Raw genomic sequence first — 13,023 nt, 5'->3', positions numbered from 1 at the left:
AACGCTGCGCACTCTCGATATGTACATCGTTCAAGAAGGAGGAAAAAAAAACCACATAACAAATGCGTGCTTGGGTTGTCAGGCGAAGAAAAAAGGGGGACATCGACCCTACGCCACCATCGCCAGCCACAACCAAACCGTCCACGAGCCCAACGGTAGAAAGAAAATCCCCAACCCAACCAACCGTTTTCCTTGGCGCTCGTTTTCCCTTTTTCCCTTCTGTGCATCCCGCTGATAATGATGATATTGTCACGCTTCATTTGATAAAACTGCTCATCTGCCCCCGAGGCAAATCGGAAATGTCGTCTCCGGCGGAATGGAAGGAACAAAAGCAGGACTTTGTTGGTGAAGAAAAAACCCATGCCAGCATAAAATGCGCCCGGCGATGGTTCGACATTGACGCTCATTAGAACCGATGAGGCTTTTGCCTTCCCTAGACGCCGGAGGGAAAGCTTTCGCTACTGCTGCTGCTGCTGCTGCTCCTGCTGCTGCTGGTGCTGCTCGGAAATTGGATTTCCACCGTACGGACCCGACAACGAGCTCTCGCGAATCGAAGACAAAACGAAGGCGTTCAATTTACGTGCCGGAGTGGAAAACCTAGCTTCGTCGTTGGGTAATATTGTTTTTTTTCTACAGCGGTTCGAACCCAGTTCTGCTGAAAGTTGCATAAATAAAATTGCGTGAATGCCTTTTTCCCCCCACTGATGCCAGGCATGGAAAAAAGAGTCCCTTTAGGGCCGATGGGACGCGGCTCGGTTTTTCATTTCATCATACCAAAGTAATCGTGCCTCCGCGGAAGGTAACGCGCACCCTAAATGAATGGGGACACATTCCAGCCACCAAAGGTTACAAATTAGTGCGAAACGCCGGGAAAAGCGGATGACAACATTCATACCCTTCCGAGGGCGCGAGGATGTTTTTTTTTTCAACCGACACTCGGTACGTCGGTTTTCTAGGGCGATTTTTCCGCACGCTCGTCTCATTATCGCTCGGGAGGTGGCAGAGCAAAGCAAAGCGAAAAACGAAAGAAGTGCCTCCAATGACGGCCGTACTAGAGCTGCTTTGGAGCAGCGTTAAAATGGGGTGTCCTTCTTTATTTTTTTGTTCGCATCATTTCCCATCCTCCCGGAGGCGTTTAGGTCGCGTAAATACTACATAAAAACAAACCGGGATGGGAAGGTTGGGCAAAACAAATGAAAGGAAAACTATCGCGAAGGTGAAGGTGGACGCCTCGATTTCATTCAATTCCACAATGAGGGTCGGGTTTTAGCGAGCTTTCCTTTCTCCGTGGCGCGTTTATTAAATATTTACTCCACATCTCAAGGGCGTACGGTGGAATCACCGGGAACACCCCACCGGGGCGGTGTAGTTTTGTACCATGCAGCATGGAGCGGGCATTCTTTGGCGCTGTTTTATCGGTGTGTTTCTTTCCGTTCTTTAGTGCTGATTGGTGCCGGCATGGAAATTGCGCTGGCGTTTTCTTTCACTTCCATATTTTCCCGCGTCCAATGGAATGGGCGTTGTAATGCCGGCGGGAAGCGGATTGCCAGCAAAACGCGCCTCATGTTTCAAGCCACGCCGATCATGAATAAACGATTTTGCATTCCATCATTAGTGAGACGGGGTTTGAGCGTGTGTTTGCGAGTAGATGTATTCAATATTAAAGCCATGTTCGCGAGGGCGGCCTAATGCTGAAGCAATTTGGGCAATATGCTGCGGCGCAAGGGCCGCCTATGTTGCGTAGTGGATCAATTTGTTTTCCTCTAGCTTTCCTTCCATTATGGTTTATGTTTTATTCCACGCTAACTCTTATTATGCATGGTGCTCTACAAGCATCCCAAGCTATGCTAATGAGAGCTAAATCATGTTTTCGGAGCTCTATAGTAAGGCATGTGGCGTAGCGGCAAGATTACTAGAACTACTAAGTCCTTTCCCTCATTTATTTTGCTTGCGCTAGGGGTTGAAAATATGAGAACATGTTCTGCTTGCACAAGTGAATGAAACCAAGCAAACATTCGCTCGCCCGTCGAGGAATCATAAAAACATTTACCATTTTAAGCCGCATGCGACGGTTTGGTCGGAACCATTTTTACTTGTCATCTCGCGAGACGCGGCGCAGTAAAATTGGGCGGATGAAAATAAAAACACAACCACGCAAGCAACGCAACAGCACCGGTTTTTCAGCCATCGAAAACCCTCGTCACGACAGCCGGCGAGAGATTCGCGGGAAAGCTTGCTCCATGCCAGAAGGAAAACATAAACACATCACCGGCTTTTGTGTGGATCCCGACCAGAGACCCGACCACCTCGTCAGCCAACCGTCGTGGGCGAATCGGCCGATCTTAATCCCAGCACTCTCGAATGCTTTACGATAAGCTTATTTTGCCATCCCTTTAGCACGTGATGCCCCGCATCTTTTTTTTGTTGCGTTTCATTTTCATCCCACTCGCCAGACGAAAACAGACGATGGTGGTTCGAATTTCCTGCCGGAAAAATAGCCCTCCCCATTAATCATCCATTTTTCCAAAGGATTCCCTGTCCACCGCAACGGCTCGGCGCCCTTTTGCTTCTCCACTGGCCGGCGGACATTGGCTTTTCCGGAGCCCGGATCCTTTTCACTCTCCCTTTCGCTCGCGCGCTCTTTCGCGCACCGCGACGCCAGTACTGTCTCCCTCGTTTCACGCAGCGCTAGCGATCCCGGCACGTATCTGCTCACGTGAGCCAGCAGCCACTTCTCATCGACGGTCTGATTCGCTTCATCGATTGTGAGAAAAACCCAGGACCCTGCCTCCGAACCAATTTGATGAATACCCTGTTTGACCGTGAACTTTTACTGCGTCTCAGTCGTTAGTCGTTTCGTACCAAAGCGGTTGGATATGGCGCGCGATGTTTACCCCACAAACGGTGGATGAATTCCGTGGTCCACTGGAATTACGCCGCACCCTGATCGGCCACGATGGGAGTCAGCAAAACTCCCTTCCCACGACGACCGCGATAAAAGAATACTATCAAAAGCACACGCGAAAAAATTCAACACCAACGCGAGCGTGATTCCGAGGTACCGGTGGATATAAATATAGATACCATTGGGTGTACTTACCGAGCGTCGTCAGCTCGGCGAAACCGGAGAGGAGATGCACCCGATGCACCGCTGCAAGTTCCGTCCCTTCGTCGACTGCAGTTCTTGCTCAACGTGATGCAACAATCGCACCGCACGCGCCACGCTTACGAAACGCCCGCGAATCTAGCTTGTTTGCGATGATAAATGATGAGTTATTCACCGGCGGCTGGTGTCGCAGTAGGTTCAGCACACGAGTCAAACCCGAGGGCGATGGGACGTCACTGGGACTTAATTAATTTAGCTCATCGACGCGTCGTGGTACCGCGGGACCGCCTCCACCAACGCCACCGATCAAACGCGAATGTTTTTACCTCTTTTTTTTTTCTCCGCAAGCGGCACGTAGAAACACTACTCAGTGTGGGGTCGAACACGCGGTGATGCCGTCGACACACCAGGGAAAGAGGTTGATAGTTCGCTTTTCCAGCCGGTACGATTCCGCGCCGTGGTGAGGAGTTTTCACGCGCGCATGATGCAGGATGGGAATGAACGAAAAATAAACGGAAAGAAACCGAATGCCCTACTCGGGCATGTTGGCTTGAGAGCCTCCAGTCGCTAACACGCAATACGTCGCGTGTGGTGGAAAACAACACTCAGTTCCAGTCTCGAGACGCTGATTCGTCGAGCCTTGCTATGAGATAAAGAGTGCTGGAGACCGCGTTTGGGGTTGTCGAAGGGTGTTGACTTTTGCCGATGGCGTCGAGGTTTCTTTGGCGAGGATAACAATAACAAAAGGCCTACGAACGACCGCACAGGATATATATACACACACTCGATGCACACACTTCTCACGGGTTGCCAGGCGTTTGGGTGCTGTGGCTGCAAGGAAACGGAACGAGCGTTCGCGTCTTTTCGCGGCAGCAAGAGAACTTCGAATGACGTAGACGCGCGGGATGTTCTCGCTGGTGTCTCTCTGTTGACACCCGGGAGCCGAACGGCAAACACACCAGCGTGCCGGCACAATTCACGATTCATGAGCAGCAACCGCCACACGATGAGGCGAAAGGTCGCCGATTGTGGTTCAGTTCTGTAGGGATAAAAAAGTGTTACAAATCGTCGATTTTATTCAGTAAAATCCTGAGCTACAAATCCTGTGCAAGTCGAGCCGTAAATGTACACTTTTGCTGGATGTCGGCCAAATATTATCCTGCCAAGTTCGTCCTTTCTATTTGATTTTTCTTGTTATGTATTACCCGAAACTTTCGATTCATCCTGAGCTTTCCGCGTGAAATGAATGCAAATGAACACCTGGGTTTGGTGTGAAAGCTGCATGATGATTTTCTCGGGCCCATTCGGTTCGGAAAATCTCTGAATGGGAATGACGTAGTACAAAAGGGAATCGACCGGGAGCATTCGTGGAGTTTCACACAGATTTGGCGCATGCATAGTAGAGCGTACGTTAAACGAAACAGTTCATTGTACTACAGAGATTTTTTTGTTGTGTGTAGCGAAGAGTAAAACATTTTCTTTCAATTTTTGGTACGGTAAGGGTTTGTTAGGGATGAAACCAGATATTTTATTCGAATCTGGTATGATTTTATAACCATCTAAAAAGTTGGCTGAGTTAGTAAATAGCTGAAAATTTCTAGTAAAAATTTTGATGGAAAATCAAATATTTCATCGCATTCTCGCGCCTCTCTGGCAAGCGTTTTTCATGAAGCGTTTTTCGTATTGACAGCGATTTGTTATTGTTTTAATAGCTATGCCAGTGTACAAGGACCTTTATGTTGATAAGTATCCAAAATAAACGTGAAAACGTAGTCTATAAAAGATTCAGCCAATGCGTTCATGGTGTAACTAGTTTGTTTTATTGCTTATTTAATCTATGGTATTTAAAACATCATTTAAAATAATTATTTTCGTTGAGTTTTTCATGTCCGATCGACAAAAACTGTCATGTGTGACGTTGACTAAGGTGTGTGCGTGCGTATGCAGAGATTGTTTTGGTCCGGCATTGTTGATAGTGAAGAAATTTGTGTAATTCTATTACAAAATCTATATTTTTACGCTTCAGGCGTTAGTTACATAGTGCCAAATAACATAATAGAGACGTATTTTTACTATGTCCTTGAGAGACATTAATATTTTTGCATTATAAAGAGCGGTCTTTCCCCACAACACGCGTTCGGCTAGTAGGTGATAATATCGACATCATAATCCAAAATGCTTAAGGAACAGGTCGTTTTTTGTGACTAATTTTAGTCGCATTCGTAGTTCAAAGCATTAAGCTAGTTGAAGGATCGCATAGAGTTTTTTTTGCATAAGCCTGTACCATTATTGAAACACCTTTTTTGTGCTCGCTGCTTGTAGTGCTTGCTGGTGCCAAATAAAAATGATGTTCCGTTTGCGAGTCAAGATTTTCTACGTTTACATCATAATTTCATTCGTGTTCAGTATCTATCTGTTTTATTTGATCTCCAAGTATTCGTTCGAAAAGTTCATCAACTATCATCGGCATGTCAGGTTAGACAAAAAGAAACCTATCACCAAATTTCTCAACATTTTCTGCATTCTGAAGATTGATATTATTTATGCATCCTTTTTTTTAGGGGTAGCAAATTTCCCGATCGTCCACGGATACCGCAAATCGTGGGTCATTACGTTGGCGTGGGTACTGTGGGGAATTTATCGAAGGATTTCATGAACACCAACAACTTCGATCCGATGCCGGGAGTGGGAGAAAACGGCGATCCAGTGGTGATACAAGCGAAGGATCTGCTAAAGATGCAACAGCTATTTCAAATCAACCGATACAACCTGCTGGCCAGTGATCGAATCGCACTGAACCGCAGTCTTCCGGACGTACGGAAACCGAAGTGCGTTTCGAAACAGTATCCTGCCAAACTACCGACGACTTCGATTATTATCGTCTTCCACAACGAAGCGTGGTCCGTGCTGTTACGCACAGTATGGAGCGTAATCAACCGCTCACCGAAGGGACTTGTTCGTGAAATACTGCTCGTGGACGATGCCAGCGACAGGCGTTTTCTGAAGCACGAACTCGACAACTACGTTCAGAAGCTACCAATCTCGGTGACCATTCTCCGGCTCAATCAACGAGAAGGCTTGGTCGCGGCTCGGTTGCTTGGCGCTCGAATGGCCACGGGCGATACACTAACGTTTCTGGACGCTCATTGCGAATGCTCACCGGGATGGTTGGAGCCATTGCTCGCCCGGGTGATGGAGAATCCGAAGAAGGTGGTCTGTCCCGTCATCGACATCATTTCGGATGATAACTTTTCGTACATCAAGAGCTTCGAGTTTCACTGGGGAGCGTTCAATTGGCCGCTGCATTTCCGTTGGTACACGCTGAGCGACGAGGAGCTGGCCGAGCGTAGAAAGGACACGACCACTCCGTTTCGCACACCCGCCATGGCCGGGGGATTGTTCACGATCGATCGGAAGTACTTCTTCGACATCGGTGCGTACGATGAGCGGCTAAAGATATGGGGTGGCGATAATTTAGAGATGTCCTTCCGGGTGTGGCAATGTGGAGGCGAAATTGAGATTGCTCCTTGCTCGCACGTGGGTCATCTGTTTAGAAAAAGCTCGCCGTATACCTTCCCAGGAGGAGTGAGTGGTGTAAGTTTGAGGGAAAATTAGACAAAGCGAATCCGGAACAATGAACTGACGATATCGTTTTGATTGCAGATTCTGAACGAAAATCTCGCCCGAGTGGCACTGGTATGGATGGATGATTGGGCAAAGTTTTTCTTCAAATTTAACAAGGGCACGGAGGAATTTAAAAGCTTGGTAAGATCATCAATTTTCACGCTCTCTGTTCCTGTTGCTCAATTAACCTCGCTGCACTTTCAGAATGTATCCAACAGGGTGGCGCTGAAGCGTTCGTTGAAGTGCAAATCATTCGACTGGTATCTACGGCGGGTTTGGCCCCAAAATTTCTTCCCAGCGCCGAACAAATTCTTCGGCCGCATACAACCGATCGACCTCACGACGACGTTCGACTACCAGGAGTACCTCACGCTGATGAAAAAGATCAACCTCATCATCAAGAACCTTAGTCCGGAGCTGAAGTGGAAGTTTCTCATCAAGTACCTCACGGAGAATGTGAAGCGCATCGGCGACTCGATGAAAGCCGCCAAGCACAGCCCGTACTGCCTTCACAAGCCGAAAACCAACACGGCCATTAACCAGCCGTACGGTCAGTCGTACCTGCAGAAGTGTTCGTTGTTGATCAACGTGTTGGACGAGCAGTTTGTCATCGACGATTACGGGCGGGTGATGACGGACGAAGGCATCTGTCTGGACTCGTATCGCAAGACCAGCATCGATGGGGAAGAGATCGTCGAGGGCATCCGAAAGATTAAGATGGTGACATGCGGAAGCCAGAAGCCCAATCAACGGTGGATCTACGAAACGGACACGTATCATCTGAAGAATATTGGCGACGGAGCGGAATGTCTCGAGCGTGGCTCGACGTTAGTCCGCGATGACGGAGAAGACAAATACGAGCTGTTCCTGGGACCATGTGACGTTCGGAACGAGCTGCAGAAGTGGATGCTTTTCCCGGTCGCCTGGAAGTAGGAACCCCTACGGCTCGATGACTGTTTAATCTGACTTGTACTAGTCCTGGTCAATATGACATTCCCGGGATTCTATCTCTCATCCTATCTCTCTCTATCTCTATCGTCCAAGTTTAGCTGAGTAACCAGGGATTTCAATTCGTAAGATAAGCAAGCAGCTAGTTTATTTTCTTCTCCACTAGTTAACAAGAGCAATTTAACGTTAAGAAAGAGTAACACAAAACTGTACTTGTAAACACATCCCGCGAGGAGAACGCAGTGCCAAAAGCACAGGCAATGCACCATTTGTTGCATCATAGCACCTTGGGATGCAGCTCGGGATCAACTAGTCTCCCGGGTGGCAATCTTTGAGCTAGTTTTCTAGGTAGTTAATAAGGCAACGTAACGGTATTTCATACAGTAAGATATACGTATCTCAACTTTTTTATATTCGATCTAGGTAATACGGTAACGGTCTCACGTATTGGGTGTTTTTCGGTGTGTTAGATTTTGATTGTTTTTCAGACAGGGCGAGCCCGCAGACTTACATTCGCAATTGTTTACTCAAAAGACTCAGTGTAGCTAGTTTGTATGCGTCTCCTTTTCCTGTTAGAAGTATATGATTTCAATCTGTGATATTACAAATGTTAGCCAGTGAAGTATGGATGACCACAAACCGGTCGTACCGTGAGAAACGAATGAGATACTCACTTAGCGGAAGCAACATTGCGATCAAATAAAAATTCTTCATTTCTAATACAAACCTTCATGCTGCTGTCGTGTGTCCTTATATTTCCCACCCGAAATTGAACAATCAATTCGTTTCGCTTTCATCTATCGTGCGTGGAATTTATTTTCACTGGATTTCGCTTTTCTACATACAGTAACACAATAGCTCTAAATACATGTACAGAACATATCTTACGCCTAGGGTGTGTGGTTGGGTGTATGATGGTGATTGTTTTTGAGTGTTTTTTTATCTTAAGTGTTTTAAAACAAAGTAGTCATAGTAGTTATAATAGCAGTAATGGTTGCGGTAGTACTACCGGAGAAGCATTATTGAGTATAAGATTGAGTAAAAAAAAACAAACAAACAACTAACTATCGATGCAACAGAGACACGTATGCAACTGTTCGAGATACGCATCGATAGGTGGTTAGGCCTGAGCCTACCCTAAGGAGAGGACACTAAAGAAGAAAAGATGGCATAATACTCTCTATCGTTCGCGAACGGTTTCCATTATTAGTGCTGATAGTTGCTGCTCTATTCGGTAGCGTTTTGTGTGGCTTTCGCACAGCGCACTTCCGCGTAGGGCAGGATGCGCGTGTGCATGTGCGATTGTTTAACTATGATTAGTGCTATTTAGTTGCGCTATGTTATCCTACATTATCAAGATGAATCGCCGTGTGCTCGTGCATCTCGCTAGCGGTCTCGTGTCGTCCGCGTTTGCCGCAGTACTTGTGCGTGTGTGTTTATTTGTATATTTGGACTAATAAAACGTACAAAAATGGGGTAAAACAGATAAAATCATCTCAAAACAATAAAACAAACATTACATTACAAACAAAATTTCTCCTACACACAAAAATAAAAGGAAGACGGAGCTCTGGAAGACGACGGTTACACGCGCTTGTTTTTCACCTCCATTTTGCTACACGGCGTGCGGTTTTGCTAGGTATTCGCTATTTGTTTATTGCATCACGCGTGTTTTTTTGTTGTTGTATATTAGCCTGCGGGTTGCTTTCTTATCTATGCTATTTCGCGATACTTAGGGCTACTGTCATTAAACCTCCACGCTCCAGCGTGTTCGCTTTCGCCTCCCTATTGGTAACTAATTTGTAACAGCTGCGTGTTTGCGTAGTGGCGTTGTAGGATTGCTTTAATTGTAGGTAAGCGCTCATGCGCTCGATCGCGGGCCTCCTGTGTGGCGATGTATCTGCGAAAGGAATCTTCCGCAACACCGGGCAGACAGGTCCTCGAATTCGCTCCTCGAAATGTGCTGCCCTTCGGCTTTGTATTCCGAGGGCCCATTGAATCACGTAAAATGGAGCTTTTTTTTCTCGGCTCCTTTATCTCTCACTCTCTCTGTCTCTCTCACACACATGCGAACCCTTGTTGACGGCCTTCCCAGGGGTGGAAACTTCCGACGATCATCCGCCTTATCAGGACGCCGTATCGCGGCCTTTAACAGGGGGTTGACTTTTGTGCAAAAACCGACCACTGCACCTGGGCCAAAACGGGTCACTAGACGACGCGCGTTTCCCGCCGGCGTTTACGATCGCGTTCCGATCTTCCCCTCCCGGTTATCTGCAGGCGGGCAATCTCTGCCAACCATCGGAACGGCATCGGAGATCAGACGACGCGTGTTTTATGCGCGGGTTGTGTGAGCGTTTTCTTCTTCTTCTTCTTCTTCTTCTTCATGTGCCTTCGCCTTTTCCTCGCCTGCTTTAGTGCCACAAAAGTGCCCGTTTTATGGCCGGGTTTTGTGTGTGTTTTCGTATTCCGTCCGGTTTTTCGCACTAGCGATCACACATAGTCAAGGTAACGCGCGCGAGTCACGGAGCTATCGGCTGCTCGTCCTATGGAGGAGCCGCTTTACCGTGCGTGTTCGAACTTAATTAGAACAACTGTTCACACCGTCACCGTCGACCCAGAGCCGGCGTGCCAGTTGAAGGGGAGTGCTTTCCCGGAAGCGCTTCGAACGTTTAACGTAACTAATTAACAAAACGACATCTATCGTACGTGCTAGCTCGGTTCGCTACTTCTTAACTAACCAACTCGCTACCTACTAGAAGAACTAAAACTCAACAATACTTTAACATTTCACAATCATTTGTTCCGTAGTGGTGAACCAGCGGAGAAGACACGGCAGCTTCCAGCCAAGGGTTGGGGTCATACACCTGCCCAGCCACACACACCCACACTCCTTGCCCTCCCTGGTTCCGGTACCGTGTGTCATTGCGGTTCCCCTTCAGGCGAGCAGATTTTATTTGGCTTTGGTTGAACGATTCCTTTTTTGTTTTGTTTTGTTTTGTTTTTTTTTAGAGTACCACCTGTGCTGCCTAATGCAAGGCCTAATGCGCTTGCATATTCGTATAAAAAAAAAGAACGAAAAATAACAACTATCCGAGTTCGAGGAGCAAATAAGTAAGCAATATGGCAAGTAGAAAGCACACAAGCGGAGCATTTTTCATCGCGGAAAATCCTTCGTCTCCGCTTCGCGTACACCTGCTCGAAGGATCGTGCACTGTTCTGCCAAACACGAGCTCGACGCTTTTCTCTCGACCTTCGACCTTGGGTAACGGTGTGCTGCATCAATCAGCGAGCATCCTTAGCGAGTCCTTAAACGCGTAAAACGTACCGAACACACGCGGTTTGCGCGATCGGTGAGCGCGGGTGTGATCTTGTGCTCTTAACATAACATTTAGGATCGGTTGTACCTTGCGGTTGTTTCAGTTTCTAGTAGTGTTGTCGATGTCGATGAAATACTGTCGGAAGGAACCATCTGGACGGCGTCAGGTATCGTCCTCGGACACCCGTCAGGTGACCTGTAACGGTTCATCACCGTCCTCGTTGTTGTTCGTCTCCATCTTGATGTCCTGCGGGCTACCGATGCTGCCCGCCGGGGACACCGGTTCATCGTCCGAGGGTGTCGAGCTGCGGGACGAGTGTGTGTCCGCGTCTGCCTGCTGGGTGTGACGTCTCCTTCCAAAACCACCCCCATCTAGGCCGGTGTTTCCCTGCGCCGAAGCTGTCTGTTGTTGTTGCTGCTGCTGCTGCTGCTGCAATCGTAGCGGAATCGGTAATTGCGTCACTTTGCCCATGAACGAGCGGATCTCCTCGAAGTACGAGTCCTCCGGGATTCCACGGCTGTTCCGTCGAGCCGCTCGCAGCCGTTCGTCCAACCCCAACCCAAGTCCAGCCGCGTCCGCTTCGTGCTTTTTCAGATGCCGGTCGAGATTCGTCTGCTGCCCGAAACAGCGCTCGCACAAGGCGCACTTAAACGGGCGCTCCTTGTTGTGGATGTTGCGCACGTGCCGCTGCAGGTTGCTCGAGATGCTGAAGGAACGCTCGCAGTACCGGCACTTGTACGGTTGTTCGCCCGTGTGTGTGCGCAGATGCCGTGTTAGGTTGGCTGAGCGCGGGAAAACTTTTCCACAGAATTTGCACGCGTACCGATCCTTGTTTTTGCCGTGTGAACCGGGCGCACCCGCCGGCAGGTTGTGGTTGATGATGTTCGCGTTGTTGTTGTTGTGGACATTTGCCCCTCCACCACCACCTCCACCACCACCACCACCGCCGCTATTAGTGGTGCCTTGGTGGCGAAGCTGCGAAAGGCTTACGGCAAGCGCCTCGCGCTCCTTTAGCCGCTGCAGATCGTACGAGGCGGGCGATCGCGGTGGTAGGAAGGATCCGCGGTATGGGAGGGGTAAGCCCGCCTTCGCGATCGCCTCCAGCATCAGGGGATTCAACCCGGGTGGACCGGAAAACAACCCACTTGGGCTGTGCCCCGCCAGATTCGATATTCGGAACTCGTCCTTGATGCTGATGTGGTTGTTGTTCGCGTACTTGGAGCTGTTGTTGTTGTTGTTGTTGTTGTGGTGGTGGTGGTGGTTGTTGTTGTGAGAGTGATTGTGGTGGTTGTGGTGGTGGTTGTTGTTGTTGTTGTTTGTGGGACTCGGACTCTTGTCGCTATCGGACGGTTTGCTGTGGTTGTTGTTCAAATTGTTCGAGTTGTTGTTGTTATCGTTAAAGAATATCACATTGCTGCCCGGCTTGCTGTCGGTGGAGCTGGCCCGCGGTGGATCGGTTTCATCATCCGACGAGGTGGAAGTGGACGCACCTCCACCCGTGCCACCTCCACCTCCACCACCACCACCACCACCGGGGCAGGACTTCTTGCGCTCGACCCGCAGATCGAGCGGTTGCTCAGCGAGGCTCTGGTGTTGCTGTTGCTGCTGATGCAGCAGGTTCGAGGACGACGATCGGTTGACGAGCGAGAGATCGAACGGGGCCGGCAGGGTGGATCCGAGACCGAGCAGCGGATAAACCGCACCTTGCTTTGGACTGGGCAGCATCTTGCGCGGTGAGTGGTCCTTCTCGCGCATCTTGCGCCTCACTGCATTCGCGCAGCTCACGGTTGCGGCCGTCGTTGTTGCTGCCGTTTTATGTTTTCTATCTCTGTGTTGCTTCAGCGATGGGTTTTTTTTTTATCCGGGAGGGCGATGGATTTGTCTGCCGGACGGGGTGGGGAAAAAGAAAAGAAAAATACAATGAGCACAATGCGGGAATGGTTCGTGGGGAACAAAACAACACAACAGCGACAAAAAAAAAGAGGAAGGAAAAGCGGAAAAACATGAAGAAAAGAACAGCAACCGAGT

The 13,023-nt window shown here is 48.7% G+C and overlaps 2 protein-coding genes across 2 annotated transcripts; one reads left to right on the top strand and one right to left on the bottom strand.

Moving 5' to 3' along the window:
* Positions 1-5,450: 5,450 nt before the first annotated feature.
* LOC128725491 (polypeptide N-acetylgalactosaminyltransferase 3) lies at positions 5,451-7,663 on the top strand. Its single transcript, XM_053819243.1, has 4 exons — positions 5,451-5,581; positions 5,668-6,700; positions 6,770-6,871; positions 6,935-7,663. The coding sequence occupies exons 1-4, from the start codon at positions 5,451-5,453 to the stop codon at positions 7,661-7,663; spliced, it is 1,995 nt and encodes a 664-aa protein (XP_053675218.1).
* Positions 7,664-11,181: 3,518 nt separating this feature from the next.
* On the bottom strand, positions 11,182-12,750 carry LOC128726671 (protein glass-like). Its single transcript, XM_053820492.1, has one exon. The coding sequence runs from the start codon at positions 12,748-12,750 to the stop codon at positions 11,182-11,184; it is 1,569 nt and encodes a 522-aa protein (XP_053676467.1).
* Positions 12,751-13,023: the final 273 nt, after the last annotated feature.

Source organism: Anopheles nili, chromosome 3, assembly GCF_943737925.1.
Source record: "Anopheles nili chromosome 3, idAnoNiliSN_F5_01, whole genome shotgun sequence".
Lineage (NCBI taxonomy): Eukaryota > Metazoa > Arthropoda > Insecta > Diptera > Culicidae > Anopheles > Anopheles nili.
The sequence above is the reverse complement of the archived record's forward strand: the minus strand, read 5'-3'. Positions and strand labels throughout refer to the sequence as shown.

Bases quoted from the DNA above. Each gene is read 5' to 3' on its own strand.
- LOC128725491 (XM_053819243.1), top strand. From the start codon at position 5,451: ATGATGTTCCGTTTGCGAGTCAAGATTTTCTACGTTTACATCATAATT. The intron at 6,701-6,769 runs GTAAGTTTGAGG...TTTTGATTGCAG, and splicing joins TCCCAGGAGGAGTGAGTGGT to ATTCTGAACGAAAATCTCGC. The intron at 6,872-6,934 runs GTAAGATCATCA...CTGCACTTTCAG, and splicing joins CGGAGGAATTTAAAAGCTTG to AATGTATCCAACAGGGTGGC.
- LOC128726671 (XM_053820492.1), bottom strand. From the start codon at position 12,750: ATGCGCGAGAAGGACCACTCACCGCGCAAGATGCTGCCCAGTCCAAAG.